General features: G+C 39.9%; 1 protein-coding gene across 2 annotated transcripts in view; it reads right to left on the bottom strand.

The window, feature by feature from the left end:
- The window catches only part of ANKHD1 (ankyrin repeat and KH domain containing 1), a 95,629-nt gene that overhangs the window by 14,288 nt on the left and 60,269 nt on the right, over positions 1-21,072 (bottom strand). Inside the window, exons 24-31 of one of the 2 annotated variants that reach the window (XM_083181898.1) lie at positions 18,084-18,200; positions 16,186-16,348; positions 12,203-12,647; positions 11,512-11,649; positions 11,227-11,376; positions 8,482-10,022; positions 4,986-5,159; positions 4,524-4,775 (exon numbers count right to left, since the gene is read on the bottom strand). In XM_083181898.1, coding sequence (XP_083038024.1) covers positions 4,524-4,775; positions 4,986-5,159; positions 8,482-10,022; positions 11,227-11,376; positions 11,512-11,649; positions 12,203-12,647; positions 16,186-16,348; positions 18,084-18,200 — 2,980 coding nt within the window. The remainder of the gene's footprint in view (positions 1-4,523; positions 4,776-4,985; positions 5,160-8,481; positions 10,023-11,226; positions 11,377-11,511; positions 11,650-12,202; positions 12,648-16,185; positions 16,349-18,083; positions 18,201-21,072) is intronic. The other variant, XM_083181899.1, reaches the window with a different exon arrangement.

The following is a 21,072-nucleotide window of genomic DNA, read 5'->3' as shown; positions in this document are numbered from 1 at the left end:
GCTGCAAGAAGAAATGTTACCCTGTGGTTAACTGGCAACTAAACTGGGAAACAGCTGAATTGCTCCGTTCTTCATCCCCTACGGGAAGCCACACGTTAAAAACAATTGGATCACTCCCTAAAAGTTCTGTACTAACAAGGCTTAAGATGTTTTCATGTGACGTTAACTGCTAAGTGGATGCCTCTGACCACATTATGTATGGCACACCACAGAAAAATAATTCCTCCAACTGTAACCTCGGAAATCAATTCTTCATAAATGTACCAGCTGTTATGATAAACAGGTGGTCAGATGGATAGGCTTCTTTATCATAGAGGAGGAATACAGAGACTCTCTCCCAGCTGAAAAATGTGTGTCCACTTATTTGCTAGCAGATTTTACTTCGTATTCTAATTTTCTGTGGGTCCCGATGATGCTCCTGCACTACAAAATGTTATGCATTACAATTATTTTTTTTTGGTCAAGCAATAATTGTTTTTGCATGAAGAAAATAATCTTGGTCTCTGTGCTGTGTATGGCCATTGTGCTAGAAGGTTTCCATTCTACCCACTAGAGCCTTTGGCATACTTCCTAGAATACGTGCGGTCACATTGTGATGTAATGTTTGGAGAGGGCTTGCTGTGCAATTTGACTGGCTATGAAAGACAGATGTGAAGCATCTGTTCCCTTATCCCCACTAAGAAGTTAGGGTGTGTTCAGAAGAACCATCGGCAAGTTTCTGACTTTACTAACAAAAAAAAAAAAAAAAAAACAATGGTGAAGGTTGGAGGCAAAATGTGAATAATTCAGAGGCAGGTCAATTTGATCAGAAACTGTTCCACATCTTAAACTGGCCAAACACTACTGCGATTTGGACACTTTTCATTCGATTCCGACAAATCTGATGTGGTTTGAGGCTCATATAAGTCGCAGTAGTCTATGGGGGCCTACACAGTAGCTAATTAAGTTTTAGCCATAATATAGGAGCTTGTTTAAAAATCTAGCAGCTTATTTTATGATTTAGAGGTTGAATTAGTAACAAGTTTAATCATACACAACAACTTTAAAAACTCATTGCGTCAGAAAGATAGTGCTCCAGCCAATTAGATCCCAGCTGTTAATTTTCAAACACATGACAGTTAAGAGCTTATTGGCTGGAGCACCAATTATCATACACACAAAACTGTTAAAACTGAGCACATGAAAAACACTCGAGAGATCAGCACCATAATATTTTATTTTCCCATGATTACAAAGGCAAAATAGGAGCTACAAATAAGAGAACCCATTATAAAAACAAAATACTGTTGCAAAAGGTGCAATCTGCCCTACATCTAAAACTTCCTTTCCTTTACAAGCTTTTAATGAGCTGTAAAAGATAATGGAAGTAAAACACATCCAGGAAATTACAGACCCGAAAGTCTGACATCAATTATTGGGGAAATTACTGGCGGCCATTTTCAAAGAGATAGCATTCAGGTGCACCCGACGTGTAATAAGATGATCAGTGGAACCAGCATGGATTTGTTAAGGATAGGTCATGCCAAACTAATAGAATTAGCTTCTATGAGGAGGTGAGTGAGAATTTAGACAAGGGCAACACAGTAGATCTTAGATTTTTCTATGGCCTTTGATACAGTGTCTCACATAAGGTTGATCTACAAAATATAGGATATTTGACTGGGTAGCATAATTGTACTTGTGTAAAAATGGCTGGAGAATAGGGAACAGATTGTGCTAAATGGAATATTAGGCTAAAGTTTGAAGTGGTGTTTCTAAAAGGTCTGTACTGTGGCCACCTTTTTAGTATATTTATTAATGACCTGGGCCAGGCCTGGCCATACCTGTGGCTCTCCAGATTTGTTTAACTATAAATCCCATCATGCCTAGCCAGTTTTAGCATTCCCATATACCCAACTGTGGAAAGGCATGCAGGGACTTGTAGTTTCACAACAGCTGGAGAGCCGCAGGTTGGGAAGGCCTGACCTGGGCGATGGTCTAGTGACATACACACTGAACAATATCTGTTACAGAGATCACCTGGGGGGCAGTGGCTGACTATATAGACCAACTGGGCTGCATGCACAGATGACTGGGTGAGGCGTAAAGAGCACATTGTAAAAATACATTGAGCTACACACTAGACTTTTTTTTTTTTTTTTTTTTTTAAGATACCACTCAGAAGAGCCCTTCTGGAATATATAATCTAAAAACTCATCTAGTGTGTACGGGGCTTTAACAGTTAAGCTTTGTCATGGAAGATTAATATTAAAACACCATGTTGTGTATTCAATGCCCTATGGTGAGCTGTGGCGGCGAGCAGTGGCGATAGCTCCATGCAGAGTTATGTAGCGCTATACAAACATGAATCTAATGGTTGAACATCTGCAAAGAGGATCTATTTTTGCTAAACAGGATAATTTTAGGAAGCAGAAAGCCACTGGCTACAATCAAAATCATATGGCTTTTGAGGAAAGTATAGCTATAGAGCCAGTATCTTTTGACAAGCATGACTGTCAATTTACAGAGTCAAACATTTATACTGTGAGACCAAAACTAGTGAAAGATCACAGATAAGGAGAACAAAGCAAAAACTTTAAATACATTTTGAACTAATTGATGAAACTACCCACAAACTAGTACTCCAAGAACACGCCTTTTAACCACATAAATCACTCCCTTAATTACCGCTTGAAAAAAAAAAAAAAAAAAAACATCCAATACGATGTGTTACTTTCCAAATGTCCAGATTTAGATGGGAAAGTCACAATTTGAGTGAACTTAGAACACCTACTGTCAACACCACCACTTGTAGGCACACAATTAAGAGATGGAAGAAGCAATGCAAGAAATTCTACCCCTAAACCAGCATGGATCTTGTTTTTTTCCAACCCTGATTGTGTCTAAAATGAAGCCTAACCTAACAAAAAAAAACCTCATTTTTTTTTTTGGGTTTAAACCGTTTTTTTTGTTTAAAACAATTTATTTGCATTAAAGTTTTAATGAAATAATTTCTTTTTTTTATCCCATTTTTTTAAAATACTGTGAAACATTGCTTTGTTTTAGAAACCTTGATCAACCATGTTCTAATGCTTTCGAACATTAATAATCCCAAAGTTATTAGGCTTCTATATGCTTTATAGAAATTAAATTCTAGATCAAACAGTTAAAACATGCAAACGTAATTTTCAGAGAAAGGCAAAAAGACAAAAAAGCACTAGATCGGTCACCAGCATTACACATTTTGAATAAAAACACTAGTTACAGTAGTTCACGGTCTGTTCTAAAGCTTACAATGAAGTAAACCAAAAAAGTAGAAAAAAACATTTCTACACTAGTAGTAGTACGTTTATTTATAAGGCGCCGCAAAGTGTCCGCAGCGCTGTACATAGCAAACAAAAAAAAAAATTTACAAGGTAACGTACAGGGTGTGTTGAAAAATACAGTATAAATAGGGGTATAGCTAGTAGAACTAAAATCAGCATCAGTTCAGAAGTAGGTGTCAAAATTGTCGAGGAGACTGAAGATGAAGTAGAGGAAGGGAAGAACAGGACAGGAGCACAGGTGAGGTAATGAGGTAGGGTGAGTACGTGAGGAAGGAGGACCCTACTCATAAGAGTTAACATACTAAAAATAGGTGGGTGGACGAACGAAATACAATAGGATAAGTAGGAACGGAGGGGAATGGAGGCAGGATAGGAGGATCAAAAGAGGTTAGGAGGAGGGATAGGCTAGTCGAAAAAAGTGGGTTTTGAGGGAGCGCTTGAAGGAGGTAAGGGAATCAGATAGCCTGATGGGTGGTGGGAGGTTGTTCCAGTGCAGGGGGGCAGCGCGAGAGAAGTCTTGGACACGGGAGTGGGAGGAGGTGATTAGGTGAGACAGAAGTTGAGCAGACAGAAGTTGTTCAATAATACATTAGGATTAACGAATGTTGATGCTAGGCAGATTTAGCACCTCTCAACTTATTCACCTCCTTAAATTTTGTGTGTGTGAGAGATATTTAGTGCATTGGTTCAGCCTACTTAGATAAAGGCCAATAGCAACAAGAATGTGGAATAACACCAGGTATTTTAAGATGGCACAGTGTTGTGCCTGTAGTCCCAACATTTAAAATAATAATAATTAAAAAAAAACCTGTTAAAAACCAATAAAAAAAACAAATTAAAAACATTTGGTTTAAACCAGGCAACACACACACGCTGCTTCACTGTCCTTATTTTCAGGTTGACAATGTTGGGAGGGATAGTTTACACAAGTTTTAAATTGAACAAAAACAAAATGGGAAAACGCTAAAGCCATGCCAAATTTTACAATTCCCCCCCCCCCCCCCCCCCCACAAGCAAAATACCTATTGGGAGGACTTAGCTGCTGACAAAATGTCCCGAGGAATGTTTGCGGTAAACCAATTAAACTATAAGCTTCCCTGCGACAGACAAATGATTAAATAGTCTATATACACTTTTTAATCTAGTAGTTCCATCATATAAAAAAAACACTTCAGAAAATTTCCCTGGACTCATTATGTAAATCATTTGCATATCTACCTGATCCGCTGTTCACACCAAATGACCATATGCCCGTGTGTCCGACAGGGGCTGTAAAGGCGTTTCCCACTGCACAAGATGTAAAATAGCCACTCTGGCGGATTCGTGCTAATCTCTCTGTTCCAATCGGTGGCGGTATTTTGCGATCATTTGTCAAATTAACTGGCTGCATTTGACCCATCGAAGGAGGAGAGGATACGGATGACATAGGTGGAGATGAACCTGAAGAAGCTGATGGAACAGGAGACTCACCTGAAATGTTATATTTAAAAATTAAGGAATGCCAAACATCTTCTATCACTAAATCATGATGCAAAACAGCTCCACAATGTGAAGTGTATGTACTCACAATTTAGGGAGAGAAAACAGCATTAAACATGTGATCATGATAAGACTATATAACTAAAATCTAGTGTGAAAACACATTATTAAAAGCTTAGCTATACATAGACAAATACATACATGAACTTGAAGAATTTGTCCAAGGATGCGGAGAAAAATGCTGCCTACTAAAGTTGGGAGTGCCAACACTAGGCCCTTGTAAATACACTTGACTCGCATGGAGATTTGCTGTAAAGTTGGTCATTGGCATTGAAGTGGGTAACGAACAGGGCTCTGAGCCATCAAATGATGCCGCTATAGAAAAACAAATGCAAAATAAAGTTAACATACAGTTCTACCGTAAAAAATAATAACATTTTCTCACATTAAACCATTCACTTTACTAATCTTTCAATGAGTTTCAAAATAGCATTTCTGAATAACACAACACATTGATCTGAGGCATAGTAGCGCACTAGTAAGTTGTAAGCGGCCGCAATGCTGAAGCCATCGCATTCTGAAGTTTGTAAGTTATCCCCACACCTGCCTCCTCCAAGTACTGTGGGTTACTCCGGAGCTAAAGCATACTCGCAAATTAATGACCAATCTTAGCAAGCTCATCTGGGAACAAAGGCCCATACACACCGGGCGACTGAGCTGAAAGCATCTTAGTTTTTTATCCTCTGAGCAGCTTTCAGTTCCAAAAGGCATCCAGTGTGTACAGGGCATCAATTAGCGGTGAGCGCTGATACGTGCTGCATGGCCGCTCATCTGCTGGTATTACCAGCAGAGGTGTGACGGGGTGGACGGATTTCCATAGCGTCCTGCTATGGAAAGTAGTCCACCCCCAGGAAAATGCATAAACCAGCCAGTATACGATCAGTGTGTACGCACTGAGAATTTTTCATCCCATCTATTTTCCCCATCATTGGTCAGCATACATGCAAGGCAAAATTGACCAGTGTGCATGGATCTTTAGTGTTGCATGATCGCAACATTTTTCTTCAAGGGAAGAGAGAGACAAACACTAATGGAATTAAAAATATGCACAATAAAAAAAAAAAAACACCTTAATATTTACTTACCAGTCCTGAAGTTCCACTGCTGTAAATATAAGATTGTCTTAGTTATTGTCTTCTAGGATCATTTTATATTTTGCGTAGAGAAGACAATCTTATATTTACAGCAGGGGAAATCATCATTACCCTAGACCCCCTTATTTTCACTGATCTGCAAATTAACAAAGCTGCAGGGTTTGAAGAATTCTTATTTTCTGATGGTGAAGTAATTCGTATTTGGCTGCCAAGTTTACTGGCAGCCATACAGCACTGATAAGTAAAGAAAGTAAAAAATGAAGTAAGAAAAAATTGGCGTGGTATCCTCCTTCCTGAGCATAACCAGACCCTAGTTTCCAAAATACAGGGGGGAAAACGGCTAGAGGTTCCCTGTATTTTTAAAACCAGCAATAGTCTCTTGGACAGGGCTGGTTCCAAAATGACAGGGGACAAAAGTAGGGGACCCACATATTTTTTAAACCCGCACCGGTCTCCACCAGTCAGTATGGTAAAACCAAAGCAGATGGTCTCTTTTATATAAGTGACCACGGGCGTGGCATTACACCCCAACTGGTTAACACTGGCAGGGGTCTCAGAGTGTGGACCCCAATAAAGACCCCTCCGCCCACCCAAGGGCCAGTTTGTGGCTACCGCAAAATTAATTGAAGGTAATCACAAAGTGATTACTTCAATTAACCTTGAAGTCAGTCAGTCTAAACAGCCCCCGGGAATAGCCCCTGGCTTTAGTCAAGGTTCTTAAGTGGTCTGTGTGAGGGCCCTTTATAGGGGGATCCCCACTCCCCCAGCCAGGGCTGACCAAATGGGTGCTAATACCACGGTCACTTATATAAAAGTAACCCCAGCTGTGGCATCACTTTGGTGTAGCACGGTACTGGTTTAAAAACATATGCCTGAACCCCTACTTTTGTCCCCTGTATTTTTTTAACCAAGACCGGTCAAAGAGCCAGGTGCTGTTTTAAAAACAGTGAACTCCTAGCCATGAGCTAACAGTAGTTGTGAAACCAAGACCAGCTCAAAGAGCCTGGAACTGGATATGCTCGGGACGGGGGAACCCACGCTGATTATTTTCTTTTTAAAGCTTATTTCCATATACAGAAGCATGCACGGATCTCATTGATCCGTGCACGCTTCTGCAAACACAAATGGCAAATGGTGGTATGTTTGTCATTTGTATTTTATGTGGAATTCATGACTTTGCTCATTGAAATGGTCATAAATTTGCCAATGTGCCTATAGATAAGGCCGTCAGAGTTCCATCCAAGGTCTATTCATTCATTCATGTGTTTTTGACCTGACTTTTGTTCGTAAAAGCTCAAATTTGGCAGAATTTTTACTTTGGTAAATTTGCAGGTATAAGACAAGAATGGATACATTCAACCCCATTCGATCTTTGTAAATTTCCCTAATAGTATCTAGAATATCATTTGATGCTGCCCATACACAGAGTGATAAACTCTGTGCTTTCTGAACTAGATTGCATCTAGTTTAAAATGCATGCAATGGGCTAAAGCACCATGCATTCTGAACTAGATGCAATGCAATATAGTTCAAAGAGTACAGGCAGCACATACTTTATGTGCTGTGCGATGTGTGCGGGAGTACGCACCGCACCTGTATGGGCGGCATTACACCCTTAGCCAAAAGCAGTGACACTATGGGGGGTATGCAATTTGTGCAGATTTTTTAACAGTTGAAATGCCAATTTCAACCTATACAATTAAAGTGACGATTTTTCAACTGCAGCCGTTTGTCAACTTTCCACCGATGCAGTTTCGCTATCGAAACATTCAGGGGTAAGTCCTTGTTTGAATATTTCTGTAAAAACCCATCCATAAAGTCAAATAGTTGTTCTCAGTTCTAGGCAAATGAGCTGCAGAAAGGATATGGTCAAGTACAGTTAAGTACTTTGTTTGCTTAAACATCCAAGGAATAGATCACAACTGGAAATGTGGAAATTGGCAAATGATCAGAACACAAAAAATACAGCTCTGTCATCAGAAAAAGTGCCTGTCTATTTCCAGTATATAAACAAGATGCGGGGAAACTGATGAACAATTTCTGTTTTTGAAACTCTGGAAACTGCTTTTTTCTTTTATTAATTAGTGCCAATTTTGCAATGCACTATTTTCACAGCAAGGATGCATGTGTGGATGAGGGAGTCTGACATGCATCCGCTGCAATGCTTACCTCAATGCTTAGAATAAAATATATGCTACACAAAAAAACCTGCTTCACAAATACAGAGCAAACTCATTTTTTGCATGTCTTTGAAGTATAAGGTACGAAAAGGACCATCTATTAACTGTATATAATGACAACATGAATGTGTTATAAGGGAATTTATCAACATTTCTGGGTCGCGCAGGCTCACATGCTAATAAAATCTGTATATAATAGTAAGCCCACTCGAAGCAAAAGCTTCAAAAGCTAGTCTGCTACCTTGGTACCACAGATGGAAGTGTTTTTGTGTTTTTGAGTTTCACGGACACTAGTCATATGATATCAGTTTATAAAAATGACTGGCTCGTAAAAATGAATAAAAAAGTAAAAGGAAATCTTACCCATAGATCCAGAAGAAACTCTTTGAGAGGATGGCCTGAAACCAGGCACTTTAGAGCCATCTAAAGAATGATGATTTTCTATATGTCCAAGCATGGCATTCTCAAGATAAGTAGATTGATCGCTGAAAGATTGCTCAGTTATTCGTGGGGACAACTGACATCCTCCCCAACTTTGACTGCATGATACTTGACTGTCAAGGAGATTAGAAAAGTGATTGAATAATGCGGGTCCAAGCGATTGGGGCAATTGCTTACTTGCCAAATTAAACTGAATTTGGGAATTGGACATGGGAGATGGAGGTAATGTAGTGGGTTTATTGGACTGCTGTAGTAAATCCGGATTACTACTGGACTCTGGGTCTGAAACAAAAAAAGACTGTGCATCTTGCTGAATTTGTTTTGCAGGAATCATTGAGTATAGTGATCCTTTATACTGCATTCTGTGTGCTGCGTGTGGGTCTGTAGCTGCGGCCTGGGGGACTCTGCTACTATGTAAGGATTCCGAAGCATTAGGTCTACTAGATCCAAAATTATTCATAAAAGCAGCACCTATTGGTTCATTTCTTTCTGAAATACTATTTGACAATATTTCATCCTTTATATGTTGCTGGGCTGATGGATTTAATGAGGACTGATCTGATATTTGGTCACTTGTGCATGAGGGATTGTCGAGGCCGTGTATGCCGGATGAAGAATACATTTCAACCGCCTGATCGATTGTAGTTGGATTTCCCTGTGATGGTGAAAAAACATCATTTTTAGATGAAAAGTGTTCTGGCGGTGCATCATTAGAAATTGCACTGGAGATTGATCCATTATTCGTGGTCGTAGAAAACATTGATGGAATAGTAGCACCCACACTTGTTACAGTAGAGGTCCCAGATGTCCCAGTGCTGGTTCTATAGTTGCAAGGAAATAGCTGTTTTCTGGCAGATGAAGGGCTATTTGTCATGCTCAGCTGTTGAGACGCTACAGTTACTGGAGAGGCAGAGACCTGACTCCCCAAAGGTGCATTGTTACTACCAATCTGCGTCATGTGCCCCATCTGATGTGCTGAGCGGCCAGTGTTGCTGTGTTTTGGAGAATTATTTGCACTACTTGGACTAGCTGATCTTACAGGGAATGGTCCCCATGTGCTTGGGCTGGAGTTGAATGTTCCTCCGAATTGTGTCATAGGTAAGCGAGGATGTCTGATTTGCTGCATTGTTTGAGCAGCTAAGAGCGCAAAATGTGGATGTGCATAGGATAAAGGAATATTTCCAGGGAAAGGAGGGTGTACAGTTGCTTGCATACTTTTGTTTTGTCGGCTAGATGCCTGGAAAGCTGGCAAAACGGTTGTCTGTGATGTTGTTGCGGTAGACGATCCAAAAGAAAATGCAGCCCTGTTGGAAGACATCATGCCTGCTCCAGATGATGAATTTGTAACGGACTTGGGACTACGAATGTGTGTCTTTGGAATCAGATCTTCAAGTTCTTTTGCTGGATCTTGTATCAAGGCATTAATTAGCTGAACTGCATATCTTGTGGACTCTGTTCCGCCCCTGCCAGGAAAAGACACAAATATACAGTTGGATGCCACATGTAGAGAAGAGAATACAGTAGGTGCAGAGAGGATATACTGAATTACACAACCAGAAGTCCATGTTTAACCAAACAAAATAAATTTCAATCATCAAGCACTTTAAACATTGGCAAATGAGTCCAAATTTATGAACGGCTCACTCTGTAATTGTCACACAGCTTCAGTGAGCAATTCTTTTCAGAGTGCTATTAGCGCTGTGGTGTATGGTAACTTCCAGAGCTTTTAGTGTATTTCAGTGTATGTGACCATCTATCCCCAATACACATAATCATTCCTTGCAGAAAGACCAATATGTTTATGATAGTGGGAGGCTGGGGACCCACGTAACTGGGTGTGGTGGTGATCCAGTCTACACCGCCCTCCAAGTCATGTATTTTGGTTTATATCTACCTCTGTTTTTAGTGACTGATGTGACAAGCATTTGTGTTTCTTTTTATGTTTAAATAGATCTATATGGATTCTTTTTACAAACATAGCTTTAATGAGACCCTCCTATATTTACATAGGACACATCCTCTATAAACATTAGGGAGAAAGGACACAAAAGGGATGACATGAAAAGAAACCTTTATGGAGATACAGGTTTGCTGGTGTAAGCTGGTAGCCCATTTAGCAAGTTTGTACGATTTGATGTCACCTTACACCTATAAACATGGTTTTGACAACTAGACGCAATAATTAAAGATGCCTTTACAGGTGGAATACTCCACACTACCACACATTTTGTAAAATAAAAAGGTAGAGGATGTAGTCATCTCTAGTCAATCCTTACAAAAATTAGTGTACACAAATGGGGTATAGAAGGTTCCCCACTTTTTGACACATGGGGGACCAGAAGTGCAAGCTGGGCTGATGAGGTCAGCGACCCTCCCTCCCAATGGCCAAAGAATGCCTGCGTTCACCAGGCCCATAGTATACTAATGTTTTTTTACCTATTACCTGTAATTAATAATCACTTGAGGAAACGCCGTTCACAGAAAACGAACACCATAATACAGATCAAGAATTCTGTACACTTGCCCGTTCATGGAAAACTGACTACCGACTTGTCACTTGTAGTTCATGCAAGTAGTAATGGTGTGTCTTTGAATTGTTGCCTTACAACAACAACCCATTTTACTCCATTGGTACATTAAAAGGAGTACATTTTCCTCCTTACATACCTTATAGTTATCATTCTTTCTCCATTCTTATCTTTTTGCTTATCAACATCGATATGGGCACCAGTAACATCTTGAATAGCCGTAACATTACATCCACCTCTCCCCATTATTCGAGACACTACAGATGCGGGAACGGACAGCTTTTTGGATCTTTAAAAAAAAAAAAAAGAGAGCGTTTATTACTATGTGTATTAACATCTTCTAAAAAGAACACATAAATTTCACTTCTCAAACCATTCAACACATGCAAAAACCCAAGCACTTTTTGCATAAATTCCCACCAACCTTCTCACTACTTCTTTCCATCCTTCTTCCCTCTTCTGTCCTCTTTTAGGACTACTCACATTCAGCTTCATGTTAGACAGCGTAAGGGGAAGGGTTTTACAGTTGGATGGGGAGCTGTGATTCACATCATTTTCAAGCCTGTATACATTTATATATAAAAAAAAAAAAAATCAGAAATAGAATGATGAGCAAACAATGCAGCACTAGTACCATATCAGCTGAATGCCCACATTTCTTATTTATTAACAGTTATTTATATAGCGCACACATATTCTGCAGCCCTTTACAGAGAATATTTGCTTTTCTGTTTCCCTTGCCCATACACTATGCAAAGGGTGCTTTGCGATGCGCGCTCCCATCGCACTGCATAAAGTCTGTGCAGCCTGTCTTTTTTAAACTAGCTCCCAATTGCATTACATTCAAAATCACCAGCAACGTGATCAAGTTCAAAATGCACAGGAATATTGTACTGTGTATGGGCATCTCTACTTATGGTACTGCCAGACATACAGATTTAGGGTTCCCTGCACCATACGGCTGAGAGGAGATTGTTCCATGAGGGGAGCAAATGGAGTACTGTTGTCATATTTTACAATTGAATGCTTAAAATTACATGGATTCAAAAACTATTTTATAAACAAAGTGAAAATAATATGTAAAAAGTAATGTTAAGGAACTTGCAAAAACCCACCTTGCAGAGAGTTTAGACGTTAACAGTTTGGACTTTTCTTCACAATTGTGGTGCAGTAATGAAGAATGTTTTCTACCACCAGATGTATTTACTTCAGCATTGCTATTATGTTCTTGACTCTGGCTACTAGAGCTGCTTTCGTTATTGCAGTCATCAGCCACGTAGTCAGAATCGCTATTGCCATTTGCACTACCACCTCTAGGCTCACCATTAAATAGATTATCTGATGTTTGTTGCGCTATAGACAAATGTTGGTCGTGCACAATTATTTGGAGGTTGGAAGAGGTGTCTTTGGTTTTGTTCTTTTTCGTTTTCTGATTGGTGCTTGGTGTTATTACGTTACCCCTTTTCCCAAACACATTTGTAAAAGTAACAGAAGTTGCTGAGATGCCAATTGTTGTTGTCGTCGTCGCACTTGGTGGCTCTAAGGGGACATCATCTTCCTCTAAAATAAAAGGGCATAAAAACAGTTATAATGCCATAGTTAATTGCACGCAATTAAACAAGCACATGCAATTATAAATTACAGAATTATAAAATATTTTTTTTTGCAATGTGGCAGGGTATTAGCAGTGGCCTACTTCAGCAGATTATTAAGGAATATCATTGCCACGAAGGAGTGTACTTGGTTTGCATTAAGGTAAATTACACATATGCAAATGGCCTTTTACACGATGGTAAAGCAAAAACATGATTCATGGTTCAGTTCAGACACTCAGGTGCCCACTGTAGGAGCTTTCGGTGCTGAGCAAGGTCAGCATTTGCACTCTGACTTCTGTGACAATGCACCCTGTTCTGACACTGTTAGATCATAGATCAGTGGTTCCCAAACTGTGTGCCGTGGATCCCTGGGGTGCCTCGGGACACATGCAGGGGTGCCCCGGGTTGGTGGTCCAGGACCAACTCAAATTAGTAATGGTTAATTATTTATGAGCAAAACCAGTGCTGGTGGCTGCCAATCATAAAATATGTACAAACAGAAGCAAATCCTGCCCTTTACCATATAACTGACCCTAAGAATCGTATATGCCGCGAAAAAAGTCTGATACTCTAGGGCAGGCATTCCCAATCACGGTCCTCAAGGCAGACCAGCAGTGCAGGTTTTGTAGAAATCCAGGCTTGAGCACAGGTGACTTGATCAGTATCTGAGGGATTCTGATTAAACCATCTGTGTTGAAGCCTGGATATCAGTTGGTGTGCCTTTAGGACCGTGGTTGGGAATGCCTGCTCTAGGGTGCTGTGATTCAAAAAAGATTGGGAACCCCTGTTATAGAGATCGTTCATTTTTATCTGTAATTTGTGCTACAGTTGCTCTTCTGTGGGACCAGACTTCTAGCCTTTGCTCCCTGTAATTAGCATGCATTAGGACACTTACGATATGGTAAGGTTTGATGTGCAGCAGTTAATTTAGACTAAAACGATTGGTCAACGAAGATTTTTCTGTGACTAAAATGTACTGTAATGAAAATAGGAATTTCTTAATGAAAATGTTGACTAAATATTAGTAAATTGACTAGATGAAAAGGCTGTATCATTTTTGTCTGGACACCTCCACGTTGTATTTTTCAAGTGATTGATTTAATGGATTCTTTAATACTGTATTTTATACAGGTTTATCTATCCTCTCTGACCTTTGCTTTACTTACTTGAGTTGCGGCTGAACTCGGTCATGAGAATCAGTCAGTTTAGCAATCCATGTAGTAATTTGTAACTAAATAGCCATATATTATAATATGCATCCTTACAGCTTCATTTTTTGCACTAGAATAGCACTATACTACTACTATCACTTCTTGTATCAGGTATGTAGGATTATTCTAGTGGTTTATCGTATTCTTCCATTATTTAAATTAACAGTTTTTAATAGAAAACTACTGCATTCTTGAATTGATATTTGCAGAAAATAAATAACTGGCTGTGAAGGAAATATAATTTGTGTTACACTTGTTTGATACCTAGATTACTAACATAGTGAAAGGAAAACAAAGTACTCAAGGATAGAAAAATAATCTTCAGCAAAATCCATTACAGTATCATTAAAACTGCAAAGCTATTACTAAATTAATTACCTAAAATTAGACTAAAATGTCATCTGAGCACTGACTACATACTGATAAAGACAAAAATAAAAAATTTCTAAAGTGTGACATTTAGTCAAATTTTAAGAAAGTGACTAAGACATAGGGCCGTATTCAATAAGGCCAGTGAGTGGGGTTAAACGGCAGGGATCGCCAAAAACAAGGGACCCTCGCTGTGCAACCCCTACTCTGCTTACTCTATTCAATGTTTCGGGGAACCCTTGCTGTTAGATGATGGATTCCCCCAAACAGCGAGGCTCGCGAATAATGCAGGAAGCCAGCTCGCTGTTTTAGTGGGCGTACGCACAGTTTCCACATTGCTGCAAAAACCTAGTGAGGTGGAAACTCTTTATGCAGGGGGTCAGTTAAATACTGACCGTGCGAGCTGTGACAGCAAGCAGTCAGCACTGCTCGCTATCACAGCTCCCAAAAGTCATTGAATATACCCCTAAAACTTGATTGTAAATCCTTGCCAAAACACTACTGTGCAACACATGAAACTTGATGCCACTACGTGTGACCGCAGAAGCGCATATCTCCAGAAAACACAGAGCAATGTAGGAGATCTGCAGACCTGGTGGATCGGACTTAACAAAATCGCTCAGTGTGTACTCAGCCTTACTGCCAAGAGCTGTGCACCTATTTTGTGACTCTTGTAGAAATAGACAAAATGTAAATCTACACATTGATTCGTAAGGCACCATAGTGCTCCCACTACATTAAACAGATTTCATTAAAATGAGCATTCTTCCTGCATGAATCATTGCATGGTAACATCAAAAATGACATCATAGCCACAGCCAACTACTGTAGCCAATGAGGGACAAAATGTAAGATAACAGTACAATTAGTTATTTTGATATAAAAACATATCAAATTAATAAGCTTTTCAACCAACAGTTGGCCTTCAAAGCAAATTTCCCATTTCCATAGCTTATAAAAGAAAAGTTTTTTTAAAGGATGCGAAATAAAAAACTCTATAATACCACCCTTTTCACACAGCACCCGGGATTTGGACACCCGGCATTTGTGAGGCGAAGCTCCTATAGCGATCCAGCAATTAGCAAGGTCGCTGACACATCATGGGGAGGGAGGGGCATCATCAGGGGGAGGAGTAGGAGGGTTATCAGTTCACACTGCCCAGCAACCCGGGTCCGACCAGGGTAAAATGCATCTTTTAACCCGGGTCGGATTGTCGGGTTGCAGGACCCGGGATTTTTCAAAAGGCTCTTTCACACCGCAGAGTGACCCGGGTCGACCCAGCAGCAACCTGGGTTATTAGTGTGGTGTGAAAGGGGTATTAGGTGTTTGAGTTTATATAATCTTGTAAATTGCAGAAAATTAAGAACCCTGAAAGACATGACCAAATTGCTGACACTGGATACACAGGTTTGCAGTGCTGACCTGCAACAACAGCTATTGGAGGGTATGCAATCTGCTGCCGCTATTTCCGACATGGCAAATAGCGGCGGCTCCCTATTCAATGCTGTCATTAATGACAGCATTGATGAGGGATCACGTCAGAACGGGCCCAACTTCAGAAGCTGTCGGGCCCGTTCTGCCGATAACGGCCGTGATTGTCGTTATCCAGGCCGCAGATCGACAATCCACGGCTGTTTTCGCGACCACGCCCCCTTTGCGCCCATCGGCAGACGGGACATTGAATCCAGTCTGCCGTTATGCGGTCTATCTGACCGCAAACGGGGCTGGATCACGGCTGTCGTCGGGTATCGACAGCTGTGATCCCACATTGCATACCCCCCATTGTCTTTCTAATGAAGTTTTTCCATTACTTCTGTGGTTTCATAGACAAATATAAAATTTATCCTATACAAATCCCAAAGTTAAAAAAATTATACCCACTGATGCTAAAGTTCCTTAATCTGTAATTATATTAAGTCTTACCATCAACATCCTGTGCATCATCAAGCAAATCACATTTCCCCAAAAGCTTACAGTCCTCATCATCCTCCAGTTTCTGTTTCTGCAAATTCCTCTTTTTCTTCCTCTTCTCTTTCCGCTTTTCCCTTTTAGCTGCAAGAGCTTGTTTCCGACTTTCTTCTCTTGACTTTATTGCACAATGAAAAATAAATAAAAGCGAGTTACAATTAACTAAAATAAACGCAGACTTTTACAAGACAACATATTAAGCTGTACGCTGTAGCACATTTAACCAGTGTCAGGACTAAATGCATCAACAATACACATAAAAACTACTTTTAACAGCCATCTCAGTAGGTAAAATTCCCGACCGTTCTACCAGTGTTCAGCACCCTAGTTTTGGAACATGATCACGTTATAAAAACAACTCCTTAAAAATTGTTGGAGCAGAGGAGCCATATGTCAAAGTAATAATAATGGAAACCAAAAGAGTACCACTTGTGATCCGGCCTCCACTGCAATCCTGATTAGAGGCTTTCCTAGGTTTGCTTTTTTACACAATTTTAATACTTTTTGTAATACTTCATTTTTCTACAGTAAAACGCTGGGCACACACATAGTAATCTACGTGTAACCAGCAAAAGCAATGGGAACATGTTTCTATGTTTCAAATTCAAATTCTATGAACCTGGCATCAGCAAGAGCATCCTCAGTTGCCGAAGCTGGCAGCGACTATCGACGGAATGCAGCAAGTCACTCACTAGACTGGTCTTCTATCAACCCTGTATGCCAGCAGATGTAGGGGATGAAGTATACTAGCGTGCATAATCAGCAACATAGTGTGTACACACTAGTCCAGTGGTTCCCAAACTGTGGCACCCTGGGAAGACTTGCAGGGGTGCCCTGGGTTGGTGGTCCATGTAACATTATTTATGACTAATTTAATAGGCAAAGTGTGAACAAACAGAAGTGAATTCTGCCCATTATCACATAACTGACACTAGGGATGAGATATAATTACAATATACTTTACTGAATATTATTTTCTTCTGATTTTATCAATGAGAAAAGTTTCCCTAGGGGTGCTATGAAAAAATTCTGATAGTCAGGGGCGCCTTGATTCAAAAGAGTTTGGGAACCATTGCACTAGTCAGTGTCTGTTTTACACGTCATGACTGTAAATCTTGTCTAGTGTGTACCGAGACAAATACATATAAAGGATGGAACTTCCTCTTCGAAAGATATAAGAGGGGAAATTAAATGCATAACCAAGAAAGGTGTACTGTATGCGACTATAACTTGAGCAGGATTGCTTCTCAAAAAAAAAAAAAAAAAAAAAAAAAAGTCAAATACATTTTTTACATTTTTATATTTTTAAAATTAGGATACAATTTTTTTTTAAATTAGAAAAGTAGCACAATTAAAATATTGTTGATTCGTTTAATTAAATTTGTAAATACCGCTTTAAAACAGAATTCAGTATAACTTAACTATGAAATACACATTTATTGATTAAATTATAAAGAATAATTAAATAGCGGTTATTAACATATGACCCTTTGAAAAAAATGTACAGTTAAAAAAGATAATGTTGAAAATAATCATTTTTTTAAATATAAAATATATATAGCAGGAGGTGATCCTGAAGATTATGTATGACCCACTACCGATTGGGAGGGTAAGCGAGCAGGGACAGGGCAGGTGGACTGCTGGGCAATCCTATTGCACTGGATGCAGTTTTCAGTGGTAAAATATATAGAAATATGACATACAACCATTGTTTAACACTCCTGTATATTTTATCAGACATTGGTCATGTCAAGTGATATATACACACTGTGATGTTAAATATATCCATACATACTAATTTTCTCATATATGATAATGGTGTGCTGATTAATACAAGTGTAAGTATACTCTACCTTTTCAAGGTCAAGTTCTTTAAGCAGAATACTGGCATTCTTGTTTGCTTCTGCAGCCTGCTGGTCCTTTGCCTTCACAATTGTTTCCATACACTGATGGCACTTCTTCAAAAGATCCTGTAATTAGAAAATACTTTTAAAATCCAAAACAAAAAGAACATTTGTTGACCACTAGCAAATAAGCAACATAATAAACTGCTTTGATTCAGTATGAATCAGAAATGTCATCATGGACAGACCGAACATGTCGACATTGGGAATGTTAAAAGGCTCAATGTCAACACTAAATGTTGGATTTTAGCCAATTTTAATGAGAATTAGGCTGTGGATTAGTAAACTCTATGGAAAATAGTGTTATCGACATGTCAAGTTGGCATCCAGCTGACATGCTGAATGTTGTCTTTTAAAACCACACTACCAGGAATGTTGCAATTTTACAATGTTGTTTCTAGTGTCAGGGAAACATAAGGTATATATTTAGTAATCTCGCCCTCTCATCAGACACTATCCACTCTGCATGCAAGAATGCACTAGTATCCTCATACTCTCTCCAACTACCAAACCATCTTCCTAGGAACTCCTTAAGTGTATTGTCTCTGCCGAAACTGACGAAAGTCTGCAATGACTCCACCTTCGTCCTAATTCCAGTAACAGTAGGTGTTACTGTTCTGTTCTTGGACCTCCCCTGTTTACCATCTATACATTGGCCAGTATTTAATGCTCCAGATTCACCGGGTTTTTTTTTTTTTTCCGGTGAATCAGGCTGTTTTCACACCTTGCAGTGAATCTTTTTCACTGAAAATGTGATTCACCCTATTCAAAGGTTCACTGTTCGCCGAGAGCGAACAGTGAATGCCGGCCAGTTCTCAGTCTCATGCTCGCTGCAATTCGATGGTGTATTTCAATGGGGTTTTCACTGGGATTCGCCGAGAGTGTATTCAATTTTTGCCATGATTCACCGTTTTGCATTCAACATCTTTTTAAAGTGAACTGGAAAGTGATCTTTTAAAATATTATTTTTTTTTTTTTTTTTTTGGTGTAAAAGAATTTTTTTTTTTTTTCTGTGAAGGGGCATGCTATTTTTATTCATGTGCCTGAAGCACATTAATATATATTTAACATTCACATTCGCCAGTAGGGGGCTGGGAGCTGCTCAGATATTCATATATTCACTGCACACTGGTCCCGGGGGGCAGGCTGGGAGGCTTACATCTCCCTGCCATCGTCCCCCTGCGGCATTCGCTGCGGGGGTTAAAATTCCCTGTCAGGGGCGAGTGAGTTCCTGCGGCTTTGAATAGGGTGATAGGGAGGGCTGGCAGCGAATGCCGCAGCCCTCCGGAACATAGGCGCCGATTCTATGGGTGCTTAAGGGCCCGAGCACCCACAAAAAATGATGAGCACCCACGGGCCCGGATAAGCGAGACAGTATGCCAGGAGGAATGTACTGTAAGCCCCTTTCCTTAACCGTGACCCAGCAACTGGTGCATGCACACTCACATACAAGACGATGCCTAGCACCATTAGCAGCGTCTGCCTGGCACCATCATAACGTTGCTGCTCTGTTGAGTAATAACTGCTGGGCAGATTGCAGTGTGTGTGCTGCATAATGTGTGTTCTTTTTGTATACACACTGCCCTTTTTGTGTAGTATGTGTGTTTACAGTGGGCAGTATTAGCTATTGTTTATTGTATGTACATTGTGATTCAGGACCGATCAGGTCAGCATTTTGCAGGGCTGCACCCCCTCCCCAAATGACATGCCTCATTATATCTCCTTGAGCACCCTCCTGCAAAAACATAAATCGGCACCAGTGCTCCGGAACCATGTGAATAGGCAGCAAATCCTAAACAGGATTCGCTGCACATGGAGAAAAAAAAACCATTGACTACTCCCCATTGTCTTCAGTAAGCTCACTGTATCTTCTGGCTTCGATTATCATCACTATGCAATTTCCTGACCTCCCATCACTCGTATCTCCAACTGCCTCTGCTAATGTAGATGGTCATCATCCCACCCTCCCACATAACTTTGCTTCCCTCAATTTAGTTTGTCTTTGTCAACTTGGCGTTAACATCAACTCCTCAATTTTAACCCTTTCAGTTTCAAGTGAATTGGTCAAAATAGGTAAGAAAAATGCAGCAAACATTTTTTATTAAAGTTTACCTTATATAGGAAATCTTTTTTTAGACATTTATTATTTGAATTTATATAACAAATGTGAGCGATGCTGGCTTTTAGCAAATATTTTGCACATCTCTCAGAAATGTTGGCACTCAAAGGGTTAAACCACACATGCAGTACACCTCTCAGTACTGTCATTCACATGTTTCAGGATCAGACCTGTATGCTACTAAGACAGGCAGTAATAGAAACCAAATAACAGCACCATTTCTTGTACGGTTTTGAAAAGGATGTGGACAAAATGGGAGGGATTTACATTGTGAAGTCATGACGCAGAATCAACTGAACATGTGAGAATGAGCAGAAGGTTATCAACATTCTGCATGGACGGTCAGAAGGTGGTTGGGCTGTGGGTGGAGAGGGTTATGGATAGTCCTCATCTGACCAGCAGAAACAAGAGACCCCGCGAGAGCCACATTATAAGGTAGTCTCCAATAGACCAGCAGGGACTTTTTGTGAACATTCCAACATGACATGTAATCAGAGTTGACATGATAAATGTCGACATTGTCGACCGAATGGTTAGCATTCGGAATATCAGAAAAATATACCACATCTGTAGTGCACATATTAAATGTGCAGACTAGTATGTAAGCGTAAAAGAATTCTCACTGCAATATAAAAGCAAGTTTCAATTAGCAAAAGGGTGCACATCTGCTACATTTCCACCAGAAAATAAAGGAATTAGAAACTCAAATGTGAGACAAGCTTGAAGACTTTCATACAGATAATAAATAACCGGTAACTCCTGAGAAGAGATCAGCCGGCTGCCAGCAAGCCTGAATTTAATATTGCAAACATGGATATA

This window comes from Crinia signifera, chromosome 4, assembly GCF_055691185.1.
Source record: "Crinia signifera chromosome 4, ASM5569118v1, whole genome shotgun sequence".
Lineage (NCBI taxonomy): Eukaryota > Metazoa > Chordata > Amphibia > Anura > Myobatrachidae > Crinia > Crinia signifera.
This window is presented reverse-complemented; position numbering and strand designations above follow the sequence as displayed.